The sequence below is a fragment of the Oryza sativa genome, chromosome 9 (assembly GCF_034140825.1).
Source record: "Oryza sativa Japonica Group chromosome 9, ASM3414082v1".
NCBI classification, from domain to species: Eukaryota; Viridiplantae; Streptophyta; class Magnoliopsida; order Poales; family Poaceae; genus Oryza; species Oryza sativa.
The window spans coordinates 13961795-13985199 of NC_089043.1; the positions used below are offsets into that span (position 1 = coordinate 13961795).

The following is a 23405-nucleotide window of genomic DNA, read 5'->3' on the forward strand; positions in this document are numbered from 1 at the left end:
GATGGTAATATGCCACCGACTGCATGAATATTAGTTTGTCCGTATCAAAATATAGTAATCTAGCGCTGCATCGAGAAGCTGAGAAATTTGTGTTTGTGTTGATAGGGGTAGGTTGCTAGAGCGGCATTAATTGCTGCATCACAGAGGATATAAATTCCCCTGGTTTCTCGTGCCGTTTTCTTGGGAAAAATTTGGGCTCCATCTCGTGGTGGACATCATCGTCGTCTCCGGGGAATAAGTTCACTTTAGGTCCTTCATTTTGACATCCAATTTGAATTGCATACCTAAACCGTTAAACCATAAAACTAGATACAATGCATTCCTCCAAAACTACTGAGGGAGTTAAATTTTACGGTTGGGAGGTCTAAATATTGTGGTTTAGAGATATGAATCTATTGGTCACTAGTAAAGGGAGTCAAATAAACTTATTCTTTTATTACAGCTTTGGGCTTTAGTTCGCATTAATATGGCAAGTTTGGGCTTGTTAAATAAGTTACTTTTGGTGTTGGCCCAGTGAATTTTATGTCTTGCAGATGGCCCATTTATATGCAGAAGTTTGATTTGCATGTACATTTTAGTGTATCAATCCTGTCCATTCGTTTATTTTGATCCAATGGCCGAAAAATCGTGTGAGCCCTAAGAAAAAACCTCAGTTTACTCGAGTATCTTCCCCTCCTTCCCTTCGGCGCAAAAGAACGAGAAATCTCCCGTCCCGTGGTCTCCTGACGAGCCGCGGCTGAACAGGGGAGGAGGCGCCGATCTCCATCCGGCGAGCAGAGCAGAGCAGGGGATCCTGGTGAGCATCCACATCCTCCTCCTGATTCATCTCTCTCTCCCACCGGGAGTACTTTTGTCTGGAATTTGCTTGCGTTCGTTAACCCTAGCTTCTCTTCTAGATCTGGAAGAAGCTCTTCTTTTAATTTCAGAGCCTTAACCTGTATAACAGTTTGTTTGTTTGTTCCCCAAAAAGTTTGGGGGTTCAACTGAACTGAACGCCCCATGTCCCATGTTGGATCCGCCCCTGCTTTTAGGATTTCTCATGGTTAAATCTCGTCGGATCGAACGAGTCTAAGGCTTGGAGAGTCGTTGATAGTCCTAATTATTAATTTGCTAGTAATGGAGTTTGGGGGAACACAAATGCTTGGGGTGAGTATTTTGCGTCTATTTTCTATGTGCCAGGTCGGTCATATGATGTTGGGTGGATGATTCATATACTCAGGCTGTTGCTGTGTTGCAGTTCATCCAGCTCCGATTATTTTCCTGCGGAGATCGACGGAGACGGGATTGGGCTAATCCCCTCCCATACTGTGATGGTTTCTTTGTTTGTTTGGATAAGAGCTCTGACGACGACGCCAATCGCTGCCTTGCCGCGCACGGGCTGCCTCTGTGCGGGTGCCCGATGCCGGCTTTTTTTTTTTTTTTTTGGAAATCAGATCATATATAGACCTGGCTTTCAAAGAAAGCCTGGCAAATTTACCTGGCTTTCAAAGACTACTTCCATTTTCAGTATTTAGACAATAGCCTAGCCTTGTACAATCTCCTTCTAATTTTACTGGTACATTGTGTTTCTTCATGCTAATCCAGCATTTTGTTATTACAGTGACACGTACCAAATACAAAGAGCCCACAAAGGCACTAATCTACTGGCCTAATCTATCCAATCCAGGAGGCAACCCAGCCTGGTAATATATTGGATCGGTGCTTGAGGTTGAGGGGGAAGCAAAGCACGATCGACCAGGAACCAGGCAGGCAGCCAAGGTGAGGAAGGAGAAGAAGCTGAGAGCCTCTCCCTGCTTAGACGTCCCTGTGCAGCGGCCTGGGAGTTTCCCAGCCTGCTCTCACCTGGCTGGCTAGATCCAGCGGTCATCCCTGCCACGAGGTACTACTTATCAGTTCTCCTCCCCTACCTGCTAGGTACATGCCTGTCCTGTAGAAGGCTTTCCTTGCGCAAATTGATCCAGATCCCACTTTTAGTGTGGTTTCTTCTGGTGTGTCTGAGAGCGCTGGGTGGGTGTATGACTTGATCTGTTTGGTTGAGCAGGTAGGGACCATAGCTAATCCCTTGCATGTATGCTACTATTCGTTCCAGATGTCATATAGCTGGGTGAATTCATGGCACTGGTCACTATGCCTGCATCGTGATCAAATGATCTACTCATGTCCGATCTTTTATCACAGTATCACATTTCTTTTTTTTATCAGTGCAAACCTTATGATTTTCATGGAAATTCTACATGTATGCTTATAGATTTAATTGCTCGTATTGTGCTATTGAAAACCATACTGTGGCCTGGTTTAGTTCCCAACTTTTTCTTCAATCTTCCAACTTTTCCATCACATCAAAACTTTCCTACACACACAAACTTCTAACTTTTCCGTCACATCGTTCCAATTTCAATCAAACTTCCAATTTTAGCGTGAACTAAACACACCCTGTATGTTAACATTTCAGGATGATGTTGCTGTTGCTTATGGAGAATATTTTGTTTGATATGATAGTTTTGGCAGGTAGTTGTACTGGTATATATTTATTTGAACTAAAATACCTACTACCTGCAGGAATGGGCCTGTGGACGTTGCTGGAGGGCTTTTTGCTTCTCGCAAATGCATTAGCGATACTAAATGAAGACCGCTTTCTTGGCCCCAGAGGATGGAGCATGTCTGAAGTCTCAGGAAATGGACAAACCAAGTCACTGAAGGGTCAGATTGTAGGGCTCATCTATGCCACACAGTTCTTGAGGATGCCGTTGATAGCGCTTAATGTTCTTATCATTGTTGTGAAGTTGGTATCTGGCTGAGACTGCAGGTTTCAGTTCTGGGGTTTGATTTAATTTCTGTTACAGCGTAATGTAAAAGTAATCACAGTAAAGATTGCTGCAGTTATGTTAATTTGTCTCTAATGTATGCTGTTACTGTTCTAGTAAATTAATTCTGAGCCGCAAACTGTTTCTTTGGCACATAAACCATGAGAGTATGTGGTCTGGCGATGTGTTGTGAGGGCTCCTTTTCCTTATTTCTGTTCTGAATCAATCACACATTTGTTTGCTTGTTGGTGTGTGTTATGCTCAGGGGTTATCTGACATTCAGATTTTCAGCCTTCAGGTGCCGTTTTTAATGGAAATATTACCTACTATGGTCATGCCTTATGTCCGGCCTTAATTGAGTATTATCTTTGCCAATTGTATACATGATTCCCAGAGATGTATTTTTATCCACCCTCTTATATTATGTAGTTTATTTTGAGGAATGTTTTGTAGTATATGGCCATGCTCAATTAGCTTTAACATTGATCAATGATATCACTGCCATCTGTTATTAACTCATCATGGACTTGTTTAACTTTTAGATAACTAGCAAATATGCCTATGCGTTGTAACCGGTGAATATAAAACAAATACAGATGGTTAAGATTGCATGTGTACTTATAAGTTATAACACATGTTCACAAAATCTCGAATTTGTACATATCTCGCAAATACAAAAGTTACTGCAATTTTATCTTAAAATAATAGCTCAAAGTGATTAAAAATTAATTCTGTAAATAATAAATGGTATTTTTGGCAATAAAGGGAAATGAATAAGGCCCGAAACCTGGCGGTGGCCCAAAACAGTGTACGCCAGTATGATAATTCACGAGGCTTGGTCGGCGCGGCTCGTTAAGCGAGGACGCCCTTCATCGCGCACGGAGGCACGTGTGGCCCGTAACGCGTGCAGGCAGTCGAGTAGGCCACGGGCGAGCGCGATGGCCTAGACACGAGCGAACGTGCGCGTAGGCCTATTAGCCTGTGTCGTTGGATTGTAATCAACGGCCAGGATTGCTTGCGGCAGTGTGAGTAAGCACGATTGATGAGTTTATACATGACACTAATTTATTCAGCTCATGTCATTTTGAATATAAATGATATTTTTTTCCAGTGGAATAATAATTGATCATCTAGGGAAAATGTTGAGTTCTGCTGATTGCATATGTTGAGTTGTTGCTTCTAGGGAAAATCTACTTGTTGTCAAAATCATAAAATTCTACAAGAGAAAATGATATAAAATACGTTAGTACTGTATTCTTTTATCTTTTTTATATTCAAGTAATTGCATGTATTACCTGAAATCCTAGTGGTGTTTGAAGTAGGTTTCTGAATTCTTGTAGTCCTCCATGCATTGGTAGAAAGTTTTTAAACTATTTTCTGATTATTCTTTTAATATTTTTTGCATAATAATACATACATTATTGCCTTGCAATCCAATGCAACGAGTTTGGCCTACATGTTGCATCATATTTGTGTAGCTGAGTCCCCCCCCCCCCTCCCTGCCCCCGGAAATGTTCATATTAGTAGTACATATTTTTGAATTTAGTTACACTAGCGAATAAGTTTTTTTTTTCTTTACAAGCCTTACGTCCGAATTTAGTAAGCCATATTTGTCAGGGTTATGGATAACACATACCCAATAATAGTCGACTAAGTTTGGCGGGGCCTACAATATACAAGTCTTATACGGAATCATATCTCGTATATAGAAGGAGTTCCAGATAGAGAAGGACAAGTAGAGTTCTACATGAAAACTATAAGTACTATTCGGATCATATCTATATTTGTCTTTCTAATTCTACTTGGACAAGGAAACATTTATACAAGACCCCCTAGGAGGAGGGGGAGGGAGATAAGCCAGCACAGACCAACACGCTCAGTCAGAATAGACACCAATACGTGTTGCCAGATATCGACATGAGAGATTAGCCTAGACATACCCAATCAGGCGCCTACAGAGGCCGACGAGGGATCTAGCGTTATCTCTGATTTCGCCGAGTACGTATTCAAGGAGGAAGACTACCCCGTCGTTGACTACGTGTTAGTGTTCCATGTCGTCAAGTCGACGACGACTAGATAGGTTATCCCAAATATTGTACCTGTGTGATTCTAATGAATAAGAGCAACACCGGCTTCGACCAGTAGGAGTAGGGCTTTTAACTGCCAGTTAAGGGCCCCGAATATGTATAAAAATCCTTGTCCCTGTCTATTTTACCTCTATATCGCACGTACTCCGGTACCAACGATCCTATACCATGTAAATACCGTAGTTATGATCTAAAACATCGACAATATTCATCATATAGCATTTGTCCACCATAAGAATAAGATCCTTGTAATACCGTAGTTCCTGAAATATCATATGAACTCAATTAGTAGAGCAAATCCCTGTCTCCTGCAATTGAAAATGAAATAATAGCCTATCAATAAGTATACGAAGAGAAAGAGAAAGAGAGAGAAGAGGAAGAAGAGGAAGAAGAGGGGATAACATGTGGACCCCACATAATCAGTGGGTCCTACAATTTTTCTTTGTGTGAATGAAAAATGGATCCCATATATATTTTTTTAATTCTAATACCACCTAAACACCACATCAACGCCACGTGGGACAAAAAAAACAAGTCAACACCACCATGCAATCTCCATGCTAGCCAAAACACTCACCAAAACTACCGAGGAAATCAAATTACACCGATTTCAATAGTTCGGGGTCGAGATATGTGGTAATGTGGTTCATGGATACGAATCGGACCCACTAGTTAAGGGAGCAAAAGTGGACCTGGTGTTGGCCCAGTGAATTTTATGTCTTGTGGATGGCCCATTAAATCCCGTCCATTCGTTCGTTTTGATCCTACGGCTGGATGATGTGAAACCCTAGGAAGAAAATCCGTCGAAAGATAAAAAGTGGAGCAGTCGAGTGTCTTCCCCTTCCTACATTCCCTCGGCGTGAAAGAAAGAGAGAAATCTTCCCCATCTCGTCGTCTCCTCCGCTCCTTGCGCCCAAGACGAGCCGCGGCTGAGCAGGGGAGGGGCGCGCCGATCTCCATCCGGCGAGCAGAGCAGGGTAGGGGATCCTGGTGAGCACCCACATCCTCCTCCTGATCCATCTCTCCCCCTCCCACCGGGACTTAACTTTTGTCTGGAATTTGCTTGCGTTCGTTAACCCTAGATCTGGAAGAAGCTCTTCTCTTAATTTCAGAGCCTTAACCTGTATAGCAGTTTGTTTGTTCGTTCCCCCATGTCCCAAGTTGGATCCGCCCTTGCTTTTAGGAATTCTCATGGTCAAATCTCGTCGGATCGAACGATTCTAAGGCTTGGAAAGTCATTTGATAGTACTGATTTTTAATTTGCTAGTAATGGGAGTTTGGGGGAACACAAATGCTTGTGTGTGTATTTTGCGTCTATTATCTGTGTGTCAGCTCGGTCATGTGATGTTGGGTGGATGATTCATATACTCAGGCTCAGGCTGTTGCAGTTCATCCAACTTGGATTGTTGTGCCTCGTGTAGTTTTTTCAGTTAATACTGTTGTACTTCATGCTGCTAGGATGTGTTAAACATGTTGCGATTGCATTGGTTACCATCTATTGGTTAGATTTTACTATCATTAATTATTGTTGTGATTGTTATGAAACTTATGACTGTTCATCGAATGTAGAACTCTGCAAAAGACTTGTGTCTCCTATATTTCATAGTATGCTGAATTAGCCAGTCCAGTATTTAGAGAGTGATCTATCATTGTGTAAATGAATCTTGTAGTAGTTGTACTGGTACATTGCGTTTCATCGTGCTAATACAACCATTTCCCAGTTACTACTGCAATGGTTTGCCATCTGAAATTGTTTTTGCCAATTGCTATCGTGTTCCTTATTTGCTATCCTTCCTTTTGTATTCATTTATTCCATGATGTCATCAATCTGCTAGGCTGAGTTTATTTATGGCATTGTTTACTATGCCAAGTGTGCACTTTTGATGTTGGCCAGCAAAATCCCAGTTTTATTTGCTTATGCATGGTTACTTCTTTACTCATAGTTATGTCGCACTTACGAGCTTCTGTTTTCTATTTTTCCTGAGTGATAGTCTCCTTGTCTATTTAGCTATGGTTACACTTTTGATGGATACGGTTATGCTATTTGTTAGGTCCATAGAGTTTCTCAGTGGTGAAAGGTTTGATATTACAGTAGTAAGCAGTTGAGCTAGATGTCACATTAATCCAGTATATGCTGAATGCGACAAATGTGTAATACGTGCTTCAGTTGTATAATGGTACGGACTGTTTGTTCAGTGTGTCTGATATATTAGAGCTTTCAGTATGCTTTGTGGTTTTCAACTTTTGCTGGCATCGTAATGTTCACTATCCCAATATTTTATACAGGATCATGCAAGTAAAATAAAAATAGATAGATTGTTTACTTTGTCGATGGAGTGAATATTTATGTGATTAAGTGATTTATAGTATTTGTTTGAACTTTGGTATCATATATGCATCAGATATGTTGTATATTGTATATTTTACTTGCATTTGAATTATTTCCTACATAAGTACTCCATTTCTATGGTGTCTGTCTGAATGAAGAATCTGATGTTGACGTGTGATGCAGGAGGCAACATCAGTTTCGCTGCAATCTGACAAAGTGGAGGGTCTAAAAGTTGAAGCTTCTTTTATGTCTGAACAAGACTTGCTTTACTTGGGATCAGTTGGATTGCTTGGAGAATATTCTCGGACAACGAGAAAAAGGCACAAGCTCTCGCTTGGAAGGCCCTGCTGCGCACTGGTTTCTGCTGATTCATTTCAAGGATACAAGACTACTGTTCCTTTTGGCTCTTGGTGCTTCTGATATTATCTCAGCGAAAGAAAATTAATCCAAGATGGCTCTGCAAAACATTGGTGCTTCAAACCGTGATGATGCCTTCTACAGGTATAAGATGCCCAGGATGATCACCAAAATAGAAGGCCGTGGCAATGGCATCAAGACTAACATTGTGAACATGGTGGATATAGCAAAAGCCCTAGCCAGGCCTGCTTCCTACACAACAAAGTACTTTGGATGTGAGCTTGGTGCACAGTCTAAATTTGATGAGAAGACTGGTATTTCCTTGGTTAATGGGGCACATGATACTGCTAAGCTGGCTGGTCTCCTTGAGAACTTCATCAAGAAGTATGTCCAATGCTATGGATGTGGCAACCCTGAGACTGAGGTCCTAATCTCCAAGACCCAGATGATTACACTGAAGTGTGCTGCCTGTGGTTTTGTGTCAGATGTTGACATGAGGGACAAGCTCACAACTTTTATCCTGAAGAATCCACCTGAACAGAAGAAGGGTGCTGGGAAAGACAAGAAGGCAATGAGGAGAGCTGAGAAGGAGCGTCTAAAGGAAGGTGAGGCTGCTGATGAGGAGATGAAGAAGCTAAAGAAGGAAGCAAAGAAGAAAGGTGCATCCAAGGAAAGTACCTCCTCTAAAAGTGGTGCTGGGAAGAAGAAGGCTGCTGCTGGCTCTGATGAGGATCATTCAAATTCACCAACTCGCAGCCATGATGGTGACAATGTGGCTGCAGATGAGGATGATGATGATGATGTCCAGTGGCAGACTGACACTTCGTTGGAGGCTGCAAAACAGCGCATGCAGGAACAACTGAGCGCTGCAACTGCTGAGATGGTAATGCTGTCCACTGAAGAACCTGAGAAGAAGAAGAAGCATGAGGCCTCACACAAGGAGGGTGCCTCCAACGGAAGTACAAAACATGTGGTTGAAGAGGCTAAAAGCAGTCCTTATGATGATCTGGTCAAGGAGATGAAGGATAACTTGAGCAAGGGTGCCAATGCTGTTCAGCTCAAGGGTCTGATGACTTCCTCAGCGCTGCCACCCCAGGATGCTATGAATGCTCTTTTTGATGCACTCTTTGGCGGCCTCGGCAAAGGATTCGCCAAGGAGGTTGTGAAGAAGAAGAAATTCCTCGCTGCTGCTGTGCCTGATGAAGCCTCCCAGATGGTCCTGCTGCAAGCGCTGGTGGCCTTCGGCGCCAAGTCAAGCCCCGAAGCTGTGAAGGAGGTGCCGATTGTTCTCAAGGCCCTGTATGATGGGGACGTCCTGGATGAAGAAGTGATAACTCAGTGGTATAATGAATCTGTTGCTGGTGGCAAGGAGTCCCAGGTGGTGAAGAATGCCAAGCCGTTCGTGGAGTGGCTCCAGAGCGCGGATTCTGAATCTGAGGAAGAGTGATGCGCCGAATCTCCTCCCAATCATCGCCTACTTCGCCTTATCGTCTTTTCAGTATTTCGTTCGTCATGAGTATTTCCAGTTCGCGTCATGAGTGCTTCGAGTTTGTTTGTGCTGTGCGCTTTCTTATCTGTAATGTTGGTCAATAAATAAACCCAGAGTCCCAGACAGTCCTCAGAGACTATGTGGTGTCACACTCCAGCTGGAGATCTTTTTATTTATCAAACCTTAATGTGTTTCACGTGTCAATGGTTAATATCGGAGTCTCATGTTGGCTCTTGTGAGATTACTGGCTGCATCTGTTACTTGCTTGATATTATCTGTGTTAATATATCTTGCGCTGTGTTCTTAGCGGCTGGATGCAGGATGTGCTGGTGTTTTGATGGTTTTGTTGCTTCAGTATGGAAAGGTCTTAATAAGCTTCTGGTCTAATTACATGTGTTTGTCCAGCTACTAATCTTTCTGCTGATACTGAGCGTCACGCTGTGTTCGACGTGTACTAATCTACATACTTAAACTGAAATTCACACACTGATCAGTATGTATTATGATCTCAATAGTGATACTGAGCGTCACACTGATCGAAATGTACCGCTATTTGTACACAAGGATAGGTAGTAACGTTGTGCCAATATATTTCCAAGTAGCAAGGGTATCTGGTACCCTCCCATGTTCATTTTGTTTCATCTTATTTGTTTAAAATAAATCTTATCTTTTAGTAATCATTATATTAAAGTTTGTGAAAGTAGTATGTGTGGAATAGATGAAAAATAAACTTATTTTTTAAGGGGAGGAGCACCGTAGTAGGCTATACTAGGTAAACGATTCAGATCAGGTGCAGTTATAAGTGCCACTATGCCTTAAGGATTAAGGACTGCGCAAAATTAATCTCAATAATATCCCTTGTTACCATGTTTTTGTTGCTGTACGATGAACAGTGTGACCGCTTGTCTGAACAGTCCGATTTACATCTGTTAGTGAGAACTCTACTGTGTAAGTTGCAGACTGCGTCCATATCCTTCAGTTTGTTGCCGTGGTTGAGGTGCGTCAGAACAAACCAGTGGTAATCTGATGACATATGCTAGGATAAACGGCAGTGCCTGAACAATGCAGAAACCTGGAATTCCAGGTTGTGGTGTTCTCATGTTGTGCCTTGCATGGAAACTCCTGAAAAATCTTTCAGTTTACCAGTGCTTCCGACATCTCAACAAGGTGCTCACGCCAACATTTTCCGGTCCAGACTTGCAAGTTCCCAACATATCTGTCATGGACTTCCCACCTGGTAAATTGTTACTAGTAAACATTCTTGCCTTTCTATTCATCGAGGTAGCCAGTAATCCGGGATCTACAAGAAGGGGAATAACTGGAACATACAATTCTCCTGAACTCCATAAGTGAACATACACACTCTGCAACATCCAGAGACTGCTTTTACAGGACAAGAAGCTTTCTACTAGTTTCTATATACAGCTGAACATGTGGACGCCTAAAAGGTAAACTGCATTAGTGCCGTACAAAATTATAGATATAGGATGCAAGAATATATGTATATAGAAATTTGAGAGGTTCAATTAGCCTCAATCATTTTGATCAACAGAGGTAATATACTTTCCTTATATTTCATTGCATGGTGATGACCAACTTAAAGAATGTGGAACAACTAAATACCCCCCCTGAAATACAACCAATCTTAATTTTACACATATATACCAGGTAAGTGATAACACACCTTCTGCTTCCCACACAAAGTTCCTGAAATGAATCGAGTATACCGCTAGAGATAATAACGGAGGCGACAGATATGCAAAGCGAGTCAGTCACATGTCAGTACTGGAGAAGCTTAGTTCTTGTTATGATCCGGCTGTTCTTGTCACTGGGCCATTATTATGTCTCCTGACCAACCGGGATCTTTAATGGTATTTCACAAATTGTACTACATCCAATGTCTCCGAACTTCAACTGAAGCTAGTAGAATACAACAGAAATCTTTTCTGAATTCACGATTTTCTCGTTCCTTTCCAAACATTCTCGAGTATATTTGTACCAATATGTGGGTATAAAATATCAGTATATGTACTTCCAAATTTTAATCCATTTCCTCTCGATGTCCCTTTTTAGAAACAAGCTCAAAATCTGTGGATGGATCATGGATATGAGCAAAAATCTTGAAGAGACCCTCTTGGTGAATGAACGTAACATGGATAAGAACGTAATTGTCCTTCATAATAACAGACATTTCCATTCAAATAGTAATTTTTTAAAAGGCTCAGGGAAGCAATAAAGGAACAAAAATCCAATTAAATCAAGCCGTCATAGATTTGCCACTGGCCCCTTCTTGCGAGAGTAAGAGGGCAACATCATAGGTGTGCATCTGTGCATCATCCGTGCAATCGGAAAAAAATGTTTGCTTGTAGAGTTTGAAAGGTAAACTATATTAAATTAATTTGCTTAATAACTTCAACTGTCCTAAGTCCTTGCATATTAGAAAAACTAAACCCAAATATTGTAATGTGGGATTGCTCGTACATTTGTCGACAAATTTCCCTAAAAAAATTGTAATTATATTGTAACTTGCATATAACTCGTATATAACTTTTAAAAATACCTCATTAACATATTATTTTCGTAAAGTGGAGGACCAAATCCTATCATATGTGCGCACGCTGTGATTTTTTTCTTTCTCGCTTGCATATATAAGATTTAAAGCAAATATAACGGTTTAAAATTATGTGAAAGTTACATACAAGTTATAATGTAATTACACTATGATCGTATATTTACATTTGTCAAATTTTAGGAAGAAAATTTATCGATAAATATATAGCAAAATCGCTGTAATGTAGGAAAAACCTCTTGTTTAATTGACCGCATTGGGCCTTGGGATACAGGTGCGATTGATCATGAGGCATGCAGCTCAGTAGTGGGCCGGACAGCCCAAACCATGCACAACTGCAAGGTATAAAGGACTTGTTTAGATTGTTACCAAAATAAATCTTACCAAATTTTGGCATTACCAATTTTGGCAGGATTTAGTAACAAACAAAACGTAAGCATTTTTTTGGCAACTTTACAAAAAAAATGGTATGGTTGAAAATGGCATCAATCTGAACAGCCCCAAACTTTTTATCCATGCACAAATACCCCCCTTTGTGAGATTTCCCCCTAATTTTAGAGCCAAAGTATTGCAGCACATGCACGAGAAAAAAAATAAAATACGAAAAAAAGTACCAAATTTGGATTCATGCAGCTGGCTTAGCTTGAGGAAGTCCATTAAGAAATTATTCTTTCTTGTAATCCCATGTTGCTTTTAAGTGCAAGCAAAAGCCACTCTCTCCTAACTGCAAAGTACAGTTTTTGTTTTTTTCCTCCTCCTTTTGAGATGGTGCAAACATTGCATAGGATGAAATTTTCATCTTGTCATTTTCTCTTGCATCCAAAGCCACAACAATAGTTTTTTTCTGCTGAGACCCACAAGCAACTACTATCAAGTATCACGGACAGAATGAAAACGAGAGTGCCCATTACCAAGTTAACACAAATTAATTGACCTAACAATCTAAGCAATGGCAAGTACAGTTTGTACACATTCTGTCCATCGTGTTGCAATCATGCCAGAGAAAGGGAGCAAGATCGAATCAAGATAAGAGTAGAAGAGAAGAACAGCAAGATTCAGCAACTAAAAATTAGCTATAGAGCTAAGCTAGCTAGGTAGAGGTTAATTGATATATAGGTTGAGAAATTGAGAGACAGAAATTGAGGTAGTCAGTTCATGATGCTTGTTGACAAGAGCTCCATGGATTTGGTGCTCGTCCCATGCGGGCTGGCGATCATGGTCGGCTACCACCTCATGCTCCTCCACCGGATTCTCCGCCACCCGCACACCACCGTGATCGGCTACGAGAATCACAACAAGCTCGCCTGGGTGGAGCGCATGCTGCAGGTTCATCATCTTGTTCGATCAATTCAATTTGTTTGTTCAAGAACTGATCAATGGTGACGAAAGATTCTAGTGGTTTCTTGCAGGCGGCGGCGCCGGAGGAGTCGGCGCTGGCGCTGGGCGTGATCTCGGACAACATCTCGGCGGCGACGACGCTGGCGTCGCTGTGCATCGCGCTGGGCTCGCTGATCGGCGCGTGGGTGAGCAGCTCGCCGGCGCCGGGCGCCGCGGGCGTCGTCGTCCTCGGCTACGGCGACGGCAGCCACGCGACGGCGACGGTGAAGTGCGTCGCGCTCCTCGCCTGCTTCCTCGCCTCCTTCACCTGCTTCATCCAGTCGGCGCGGTACTTCGTGCACGCGAGCTTCCTCATGAGCGCGCTCGCCGGCGACGCGGCGCCGCCGGTGGGCGACGCGCAGCGCGCCGTGGTCCGCGGCGGCAACTTCTGGGCGGCGGGGCTCCGCGCGCTCTACCTCGCCACGGCGCTGCTCATGTGGGTGTTCGGCCCCGTCCCGATGCTCGCCTGCTCCGTGCTCACCGTCGCCGCGCTCCACCGCCTCGACGCCAACTCCATGCCGCTGCACCACCACCGGTTCACGGCGAGGAGCACGGACGCGTCGCCGGCGACGGCGCCGGTGGCCGCCGCGAGATCAGCCGTGGCAAGGGGAGGCAGAGCAGGCAATGGCAACACGGTGGCGTTCTCCACGGCTACATTTCTTTGCTGATAGTGAGAAATAGTTTCCATGACTCATCTTACAATTTTTTTTTTGTGATTTTCGTTTTAGCTGAAAATCGTGTGGAGATTTTTCTTTTTTGTTTGGTGATTTTCGTTGTAGCTGAGAATTGCGTGGAGCTGAATGACCATGGAAGAATTAAATTGCATTTTCTTCGGAAGCACCGAATTCTCACTGGCTTTGCTTAAAATTTGGTAGCACATTTTGGCATTACTGCTACCAAATTTTGGTATCGTTGATTGTGTTTAGTTTGAATGCTTATCAAAATTTGATAGAATTTTTAAGAGTGGGAACTTTTATAATTACCAAAGTTTGGTAAGGTAGCATTGGCAAGGATTTGTTTGGTTTGTTAGCATTGGCAAGGTAGCAGTACTAAAATTTGATAATACCAAAATTTACTATGGTTGAAAGTGGTAACAATGTGAACAAGTCCTTAATGTCAAAGAACTCAAGATCTGTGCTTCTAAAAAATGCAAATTTTGCTACAGAAAAATGTATGGCTTCAGAAATTGGCTGATAACATGATGTCAGATCAGTGCTGCTTAAATCGGTCAAAAAAAATGCAACGGTATTCACAAAATGGAGATAGGTTACTTCTTTAACAGGATCATGGCGCCAGGCATGGCCATCAGGAATTCATCATTTTTGCTAAAGCAATGCAGTTAGGTTTGTCATGCCATAACCATTGCATTGCATCCTACCTTACACTTGGCAATGTAACTACAGAACATGGGCAATCACCGGACCAACCATATTCCACTAAATTGAACTTGCTTTAACCAATGTTGCTGTCCTTTGAATTGTATTAAGGCTACCTTGCAACCACTGCTCATGAAAGGTCATTTAACCACTGCAACTAGACCTTGATACCCTCTTCTTCTGCCCTCTCGAAAGGTCATTTAACCAGTGCAACCTGTTCATATCTGCCAGAATGTAGTACTCCTACACAACAGACATTCAAAGCTGATCATTTCACTCTATTAATACTGATAAAATGAAAGGAAACATCTTGTAGGTCAGTCACAATCTGTAGTAATATTGCAAAACAGAGATATGCAGAAAATGATAAATGCTATAGTTTACGCCTTTACGCACATCTACTGAAATAGAAGAAATTATCTTAAACAATCTTTCAGTACCGTAATATACAGGCTGGTAAGAAGTTCAAGGATGCAAACTTTTGTACATTTGTGAGTAGGAGTTACAGAATATAATAGCCCTTCTAATTAGAACTCTTGCTGCCAATCAGCTACAGTCTGATATCCAATTACAACAACATTTTACTGGGATATGTTATGCAGTGAAAGGTGGGGAGGATCTCAAATCCTGTCAATTTACATGGAACAATAGTACACCAATGAAGAAACCACAAATGCAAACCATAAAACCACTGACACTTCAAAGTTAGCTTTTTCCCAACCTGGGTTTAACAGCCCCAACCTTCTTGATGTAACACTAAAATCTCACAGGCAACCAGGTTAGGCAGCAAAAGAAAGTTATCCTTTTAATTACTCATGATATAATCAGGTGAGCATATGGTTCCTTCTCATGGACATAATGGATTTAGGATGAACAGCATCCAGACTTTTTCACAGCAGAAACATCATCTTTGCCACCAACATTGATGGTCTGTCCTCTTGGTGGAGCAGCAGGGTCATCGCCGATGTCGAGGGCCTTCTTGCTGACCACGCGATAGATCTGAGTTAGCACCTCAGTGAAGGCACTTTCTACATTCATGGACTCCAACGCGGACGTTTCCATGAAGAAGGTGCTTTCCCTCTCGGCGAAGCCCTTGGCGTCCTCAACCGATACGGCCCTAAGGTGACGCAGATCAGCCTTGTTGCCAACAAGCATGATGACGATGTTTGCATCTGTGTGATCCCGGAGCTCCTTCAACCACCTCTCTACATTCTCAAAGGTGACATGGCGTGTCACGTCGTACACGACAAGTGCGCCAACTGCCCCTCGATAGTATGCACTTGTAATCGCCCGATACCTGTTGAGAGAGTACAGAAGGAACTTCAAAGTCCATACCGAGCACTGAAACTATCAACATGACTGAAATGTCATCAAATACATGGAGCAGATTCCAAAGAAATTGATCCCAAAGGATATGCCTAATACTCCATATCAAATGCATGAAGTTCTTTGAGACACTAGGGACAGCAATTTGATTGTAAATGGCACAAGAGTAATACTGTAAACATCAGCATAGAGCTGTAAATAAAAAAAGAATATTCCTAGTGATTCTATAGTTATTGGACGACCACTCATGGTATTTACTATTTGAAGGATGGATGGTCAACTGCCAGAAAAGGTTTTATTTAGAGCCATAAGACAAACAGATGTTGCAGCAGAACAATTTTCTAAATAATGTGAGGAGACAGTTGGATTGAAATCATGTAAATGTCCATACGAATTATCAAATGCCAAATAGTACATGGCAACAACAGGACATCACCAATGCAGGTGTAGAATAAAACTGCACGATAGCGATGCTAGAAAATAAACTAGAATCTCTCTCAGAACATAAGTCATAGAGCAACGTTTCCTTCACAGGAAGATAGCATGCCCCACTGGCTCACATTCAAAGATAGGTAAATAAAGGATTTTACATGAAAAACAAAAATAATGACGCATGAGAGAGAGCATAATTAAGAAAGGCTATAGTTTTGCTGACTGTACACGACGTGATGTAAACTATCCACATATCCAATGCATGGGGCAAAAAAAAAAAACAAAGAAATATCAATCTTAAACCAATATGCTGTGCCTACTAATCCTGAACCACACAGAAGAGAGCGCACCAGAAACAACCTGCGCATTTCCTAAACTATACGCACAAATCGCGCAGACTGAATCCTACAGAAAAACATTGAATTTCCTGAAGAAACGAAGCGTGATCAACCTAATTGGCCGCAGTGCCGAACCAAGCAATGCTGGATGATGAACCGATCAGAACAGAGGGCGTGCGGCACAACAAGAGAACGCGAGCAAGAAAAGAGAGAGAGAGAAGGGACCTCACCTCTCCTGGCCGGCGGTGTCCCAGATCTGGGCCTTGACGACCTTGTCGTCGACGCGGATGCTCCTGGTGGCGAACTCGACGCCGATGGTGGACTTGGACTCGAGGCTGAACTCGTTGCGGGTGAAGCGGGAGAGGAGGTTGGATTTGCCGACCCCGGAGTCGCCGATGAGCACCACCTTGAACAGGTAGTCGTAGTCGTCCTCCGCCCTGTACGCCATCGCCTCGCCCCCCGACCACCTGGCCCCGGACGAAGACGATGACGACGACGACGACGACTGCTCGCACCACCGGGGGCCCGCGCGCGCGGCCGCAAGCGAGAGCGAGAGGAGGGGAGGGGGAAGCGGAATGGCGCGCGGGGTGCGCGTCCTAGTATTTGAGAGAATAGGAAATGCAAGAGAGGTGGAGGCAAACCTTGTGTTGTTGCAGAGGGCCCCCCTGGAATAGCAAAACGGGGTGGAGCTGTCAGTTAATCAGGTTTCCCTGCTGATGGCTGTTTCGCCCTTCTGTTTTTTTTTTATGCACCCAACCGATGGAATTTAGCGAGAACCGATCGACTTTCGTGAAACCGCTAGGTCTTGGTTTATGAAAACCGATTGGTATTAGACGGTTTTCGCACGGGCGTCAACCCAAAGTCATTGGTTTTTACCGGGTTTTTTATCAGATTTTGGAAAACCGGTGAGGAGCGGTTTTTACTTTGAAATCTTCGCAAAGCTAAATCCCTGCACCCAACACATGCGGGCTGCGGCGACATGCGTCCACCCGGCGATGCGGCCAGCCTTCTTCTCCTTCACATGGGTGGCGATCGGTGCCGGATTCCGGCAGGCCATGTTCCTCTGATCCTTTTCTTCAGTTCCGGTTCAGGCTGGGAATGTTCTGCCAGATACTTTCAGCATCAGCTCAATCCAGGCTCTGCCCAAAGTGAATGAACCTTGATCAGTCAAAGTTCAGAAACGCATACGTAGTGATTTTTGGGACAAGATGATGACACTCTGTTACCAGTGCGTGCGTGCGTGCGTGCACGTTTCTGCTTGCGGTGTGGCTGAGAACTAAGAAGCATGTTTGGCACACAGCTTTCTAAACAAGATGTTGAAACTTGCAACCAGTGTTTTTCAAATCAGGGGCTGTCATGGCGCTATCATGTTTTTTGGTGGTCAAATGATAAGCTCATGTGTATATAAAATCGTGGTGGCTGTGGAATGAAAAATTGAGGGCTGTTGTGATGTTACTAACCGCCTTTTGGGCACACTGCCCTGGAACCGTATAAATCACGATTCAAAACCATTGGTTGAAATTGTTTTGTTTTATCAGGCTGCCATGACCCAACACATATCCTCCTTAGGCTTTCCATGTTAACTTTCAGGCAAAGTATATGAATTAAGCAACTAGTTTGATGAAGTATTGTAAGGAAATGTACAACTTACAACACCAGAGGGAGCCACAGATATGAAGATGCGTCCACAGCTCCACTGTTAGACTTCACTGAACAGAATCTTCAGCTTGGCAACACATAATCAGCCACTGTGCTACTTGCCTGCTGCACCATGATAGCAACCTGATCAGATACCACAGATTATCTCTTCTCACGATTTCATAGCCGCATCTGATATATCATGCAAAGTTTAGCTGCACTGACAATGAATCTTTATGTGAACCCCAACTGCTCGTGTAAGACCGTCAGGCGCTCCATTTCTCTGGCATGCTTATTTTCGCAGAAATGGAATAACAAATATCCATTGTAACACCAATATTTGAGTTCAACAGAGAATACTTGCACTGAATATTTACACCATCCTTGATTTTAATAGCATACCTGGTCACATAGAAACAAAGATAATTTGTTGATGGCCTAAAAACAACTATGACCCCTTGATTTTCAGTATATCTCAGTTGAATTGGTACCTTAAGATGTCACTAACAGGGGAGGATTAACACCTTGTTGTCCAAACTTCTTCCAATCTAAACCTGCCTCAGCAAACTTGTCCTTTGAGACTGTTCACCTGAGTTACCATCAGTCTATCACTTGACACTGGAATTATGATCTTGTATATTATGCTTTTGTCTAGGTATCACCTCTTCACTCAGCATGGAAACAATCACCAACTCATGTAATCTTTTTGAAATGGTGGCCTAGTAGAAGGCCTGTGGACCGAGTGAGTCATCAAGATGCCTATAATATTTTGTTTGTAGCCTGCATTGCACCATCTTTGTTGCGTTGTCAACTACAGATTCTTCAGGGATTCATTGCACAAGAAATCTAATTAGCCATCACCAGTAATCCCCACAGGAACAAGACCCTCCTCTAAAGTGGTGAAATCGGTTAGAATCACGCAATAGGATCAGCCTGCCCTCAATTGCGGAGATATACTTGAAAGCATTGTGACAGTCTCCACATACCCTGAGGTTTTTTATAACTCGGATAGGCCTCCCAGGAGGAATATTTAAAATTCCATAAGCAACAGCAAGCTTTTCGCTGTGGTACTTGAGCATGTGCTCCTTCTCTTCCTCCTCCACATCATGCAAAACCATATCTGTAGCTGATACATAGCCAGCTTTCTTCATTCTCATGTCAAGGTCTTCTAAGAAAGCATATATCTTTTCTTTCTCAGGATGCACACAATCACCAGCTGAGAAAGTGTGGACTTTATTCTGTACTTCAATCCAACTGAATCCAGGCACCTTCTTCACACCCCGCTCTTCCATCATAACTCTCATTTTCCTCGCATCTCGCCATTTCCCAGAAGATGCATATATATTTGAAAGCAAGACATACATGCCAGCATTTTCAGGCTCCAACTCAAATATTTTCTCAGCTGCACTCCTGCCAAGTTCAGGATTGCGGTGGATCCGACTTGCACCGAGCAATGCACCCCACATGGTAGAATCTGGCTCAAATGGCATGTCCTTCATAAGATCATGTGCTTCAGCCAATCGTCCAGCGCGCCCAAGGAGGTCTATCATACACGTATAGTGCTCAGGTTTTGCCGTCACACCAAAATCGTGGTGCATTGAGTAGAAGTATGAAATGCCTTTCTCAACTAAGCCAGAATGACTACATGCTGCAAGCACTCCGACCTGAAAGTTAAAGTTACCCCAAAACCATGAGTATAGAATAAGGGAACAAATCTTCTTGTTTATTACTACTAAAAAAGAAAACAGGCTGGCTGAGTACACTTTTGTGCAGAAGCTAGATGCTTTCATTTGCTTAATGAAATCTCCATTACCTTTAAAAAACCAGGGAGTTCTTTTTACTATTGCTTTTTACTAAACTGGGACAGTTCTCACTGTTAGCATTTATAATAAATATTTTATCGAAAGTGGGTGAACTTTCTACAGATTTAATCAACCATTTATAGGAGATAAACTGAATTTAGTTATCGGCAAATTGGTGTGCTAGCACTAATTGTATGTGGTATGTTCCAAGAAACAAATTCTTACCAGAGTAATATCATCTGGCTTGGTGGATGTTGTCCTCATCATGTCAAAAATTTCAAGTGCTTCCTTTCCAAAACCATGTCGTGCGTAACCAGCAATCATAGTATTCCATGAAACTACATCCCTCTCTTCCATTTCCTCGAATGCATTCCGAGCATCCTCCATGTTCCCACATTTAAAGTACATAGCTAGGAGTGCATTCCCAACAAAACATCCCACCCCATAACCAGCCCTAATCAATCTCCCATGAAGCTGCATTCCACATTCAAGTGCAGCAATGTCAGCACATGTGCTCAACACACAAGCGAATGCTGATCTATTCACCCATTCACCACACCTCCCCATTTCAATGAACAACTGCAGGGTTTCCTCACTGCAACCACCCTGAGAATATGCAGCCAGCATTGCAGCCCAGGAGACTGCATCTTTTTGTGGCATCGTGTCAAAAACTGCCTTTGCCTCCTCCAACATCCCTGCCTGAGCATACCCTGTCAACATTGTGTTCCATGATGCCACATTCCTGCAGGGCATCATATTGAACAGTTCCTTTGCTTCATCCATCATCCTCCGCTGAATGTAGGCTGCCACCATTGCATTCCAAGACACCGCATTCCTCTCTGGCATGGCATCAAACACCCTCCTGGCCTCCTCCAACATTCCATTTTGTGCATACCCAGACACGACTGCTGTCCATGTGAATACATCCCTCACTGGAGCTGCATCAAACAACCTTCTTGCCTCCACCATATCCCCTCTTCTTGCATAACCCGAGACCATAATATTCCAGGATACGACATCCCTCCCAGGCATCCTATCAAATAGCTCCCTTGCCTCTGACATCTTACCCCACTGCACATACCCCGACATCAGTGCGTTCCAAGAGATCACATCCCACTCTGTCCTCGAATTAAACAAACCCCTCGCTTCCTCAACCCGTCCATTCCTGACATACGCCGCAAGCATCCCATTCCATGAGACGGCGTCCTTCTCGGGGGCAAGATCAAAGTAGTGCCGCGCGAGCGACACAAGTCCGTGGTTGGCATGGGACGAGATCATGACGTTGTAGGTGACCGAATCCCTCACGGGCATTTCGTCGAACAGGCCGCGCGCGTCGGCGAGGGACGAGGAGACCGCCAGCGCGTGGAGGAGGGTGTTGTAGGAGTAGTTGTCCGGCCGCGGGATGGCGCGGAAGAGGGACGCCGCCAGCGGGAGGCGGCCGTTGGCGGAGTACCCGGCGAGCATGGCGTTGTAGGTGGAGGTGGAGCGCCGGGGCATCGCGGCGAAGAGGCGCTCGGCGTCGGCGACGCGGCCGGCGCGCATGTGCGCCGTGATGGCCTTGTTGCTCCGGATCACCTCCGGTTCGAGCCTCCCCGAGGAGGAAGAGGAGGAGGCGTCCCCGGCGGCCGGCGGCGGCCGGTGGCTCCGCTGCCGCGCCGCGGAACGGAGGTGGCGGGAAGGGAGCATGGTTGGCTGGCGCCTTCAAAGTTCAAACTCCGTAGGAAACAGCATCTGTGTCACCGATTCTTGATGGCGGTGGCGCAAAACGAGGCTGGCGGCGGCGGCGGCGGCGATGGGGCGTGGAGGCCGGAGCAGAGGCAGAGCTCGCGCGACGCGAGACGGCGAGAGGCGGCGACCGGCAGTGGGGCGGAGAAGAGGTTGGGCTGCTAGGCCCAACTCGCGGAGTGGCCCGACTGTTGTCGTATTTTGTTGTGTGGGCTTCGAAGGAATTTTGCAGGGCCCAGGTCGGAAAGAATATATACGGGTGAACTTTTTTTTTCCAAAGACAGGCGAGAAAAAGAAACTCTCGTAACACGCGCGCACCTTATTCTTACGAGCGACTTTGAATGTATCATGTAGAGTACTCACTAAAATTCAGACCATCTTTGAGATCTGTTTGTACTAACGAGTATTCTCAGCCCTAGCCGGATTACTTAATTTCTATCCAATCGTGACGGGGTTATAATAAATTCTAAAGAGGGTGAGATCTATTTTTTTTTAATAATGGAATATAACGTCCTGGCCTCTGCTCAGGAGAGTTACAGTTTATTGTTACAATCTAACACTCTAAAATGAGTTTAGTTCAAATAAGAAAAAAAAACACCACACAAATATAAAAATTAACCAATATAAGATAAGGAGAACACATTATTGAAGTCTATTTGTGAATCTCCATCTATAATTGGCAAAAGTTGCATAACCGTTGTCTCAAGCTTACGACGTGCAACTTTTAAGAACTCTTCGAGTTCATCACACCTTTGTAGTTGTGCCCAAAACCAGAGCAAATATGTTGCCCTGAAAATTATCTGCATATATAAAATAGATGATGATTTGTCAGAAACCATATCATTCCTACTCAACCACAAAGCCCAACATATTGCATAAGCTCCCACTAATATAAGTTTACTCTTTTTATTGTTCACCCCAACAGCCGCCCATAAAAAATATGAGATATGCTAATAGGAAGGTATAAAAGATAACTGAACTGCTCTCCATATAAACTTTGCATAATGACAATCCATAAAAAGATGTTGAATTATCTCATTTTCCATACAGAAAACAACATCAAAATAAAGTGCTAAAATAAATTACTTCAAATCAATGAATCATGATTTACAACAAAATACCTCAACTGGTCACATTAGTGTTGTACATGACTTCAGTTCCATCGTTTTGCCCATAAGCCGTTATGCTTATTGGCGGGAAAAAAATGTGCATAAAACTTTTTATATTTGTGTTTTAGAAATTAAATTAAAATAAAGAAACATTAAAATCAACTAACTGTAAAATTTTGAATTTTGATTGTGACTAGTAAGTTGAAACGCAAAAGATGACTCATGGTTGACATGGTGGACATTCACCAAACATATTACCCCTTGGTTTTTCTTTTGGTCCGAGCATAAAGTATATGGTGGTTTTCGAGTTAATTTAATTTCAAAACCTTTTAAGAAAACATAATTTTAAATTTACAATTCAATCCAGTGTTCTCTATTTTCTTAGCAAGGATTTTTCATTCAAAATAAATACATCGACAACGATTTCGATGGATTGTTGTGAAGTATCAGGCAAAGATTTCATCAGAATATACCCCGACAATGACATCAGAAACAGCATCTTCCACAAGCACAGTATCTTCCTGCTACTTTAGATCTTTTTTTTTTCAGAAAAAATGCATCAAAAACTCAAACCTGTGGCCCAAAAATGTGACAAAAAAAGTTTCAAAAAGAAAAGAAAAGGGAAAACAATCATGACAAAAATATCT

At 43.2% G+C, this 23405-nt stretch overlaps 5 protein-coding genes across 13 annotated transcripts; 3 read left to right on the top strand and 2 right to left on the bottom strand.

Annotated features, from left to right (window-relative positions):
- Positions 1–687: 687 nt before the first annotated feature.
- On the top strand, positions 688–2963 carry LOC9267898 (protein transport protein yos1). 6 transcript variants are annotated; one of them, XR_010735049.1, is made up of 3 exons: positions 688–796; positions 1180–1879; positions 2560–2963. XR_010735049.1 is itself a non-coding variant. In XM_015795862.3 (3 exons), the coding sequence occupies exon 3, from the start codon at positions 2562–2564 to the stop codon at positions 2796–2798; it is 237 nt and encodes a 78-aa protein (XP_015651348.1). In that variant the 5' UTR covers positions 688–796; positions 1667–1879; positions 2560–2561; the 3' UTR covers positions 2799–2963. The 6 variants fall into 6 exon arrangements, 2 of the variants coding, with proteins under 2 accessions (XP_015651348.1, XP_015651349.1); XR_010735050.1 differs by having other exon boundaries at positions 1238–1879; XR_010735048.1 differs by having other exon boundaries at positions 1601–1879.
- A 2784-nt stretch (positions 2964–5747) lies between these two features.
- Positions 5748–9310, top strand: LOC4346742 (eukaryotic translation initiation factor 5). The gene is made up of 2 exons (XM_015756429.3): positions 5748–5881; positions 7404–9310. Exon 2 carries the CDS (start codon positions 7672–7674, stop codon positions 9022–9024), a length of 1353 nt encoding a protein of 450 aa, XP_015611915.1. The 5' UTR covers positions 5748–5881; positions 7404–7671; the 3' UTR covers positions 9025–9310.
- A 3166-nt stretch (positions 9311–12476) lies between these two features.
- LOC4346743 (uncharacterized) lies at positions 12477–15687 on the top strand. The gene is made up of 2 exons (XM_015755913.3): positions 12477–12961; positions 13045–15687. The coding sequence occupies exons 1-2, from the start codon at positions 12791–12793 to the stop codon at positions 13678–13680; spliced, it is 807 nt and encodes a 268-aa protein (XP_015611399.1). The 5' UTR covers positions 12477–12790; the 3' UTR covers positions 13681–15687.
- Positions 14791–17128, bottom strand: LOC4346744 (ras-related protein RABA1f). The gene is made up of 2 exons (XM_015795704.2): positions 16715–17128; positions 14791–15685 (listed from the first exon to the last, which is right to left on the bottom strand). Exons 1-2 carry the CDS (start codon positions 16930–16932, stop codon positions 15253–15255), a joined length of 651 nt encoding a protein of 216 aa, XP_015651190.1. The 5' UTR covers positions 16933–17128; the 3' UTR covers positions 14791–15252.
- On the bottom strand, positions 15548–21823 carry LOC4346745 (pentatricopeptide repeat-containing protein At4g02750). 4 transcript variants are annotated; one of them, XM_066304195.1, is made up of 4 exons: positions 20150–21823; positions 18614–19786; positions 18136–18524; positions 17374–17623 (listed from the first exon to the last, which is right to left on the bottom strand). In XM_066304195.1, exons 1-2 carry the CDS (start codon positions 21608–21610, stop codon positions 18980–18982), a joined length of 2268 nt encoding a protein of 755 aa, XP_066160292.1. In that variant the 5' UTR covers positions 21611–21823; the 3' UTR covers positions 17374–17623; positions 18136–18524; positions 18614–18979. The 4 variants fall into 4 exon arrangements, with proteins under 4 accessions (XP_066160293.1, XP_066160292.1, XP_066160294.1 ...); XM_066304197.1 differs by having other exon boundaries at positions 18136–18248; positions 18348–19786; XM_066304196.1 differs by lacking the exon at positions 17374–17623 and adding an exon at positions 15548–15685 and having other exon boundaries at positions 18136–19786.
- Between the last annotated feature and the right edge of the window lie 1582 nt (positions 21824–23405).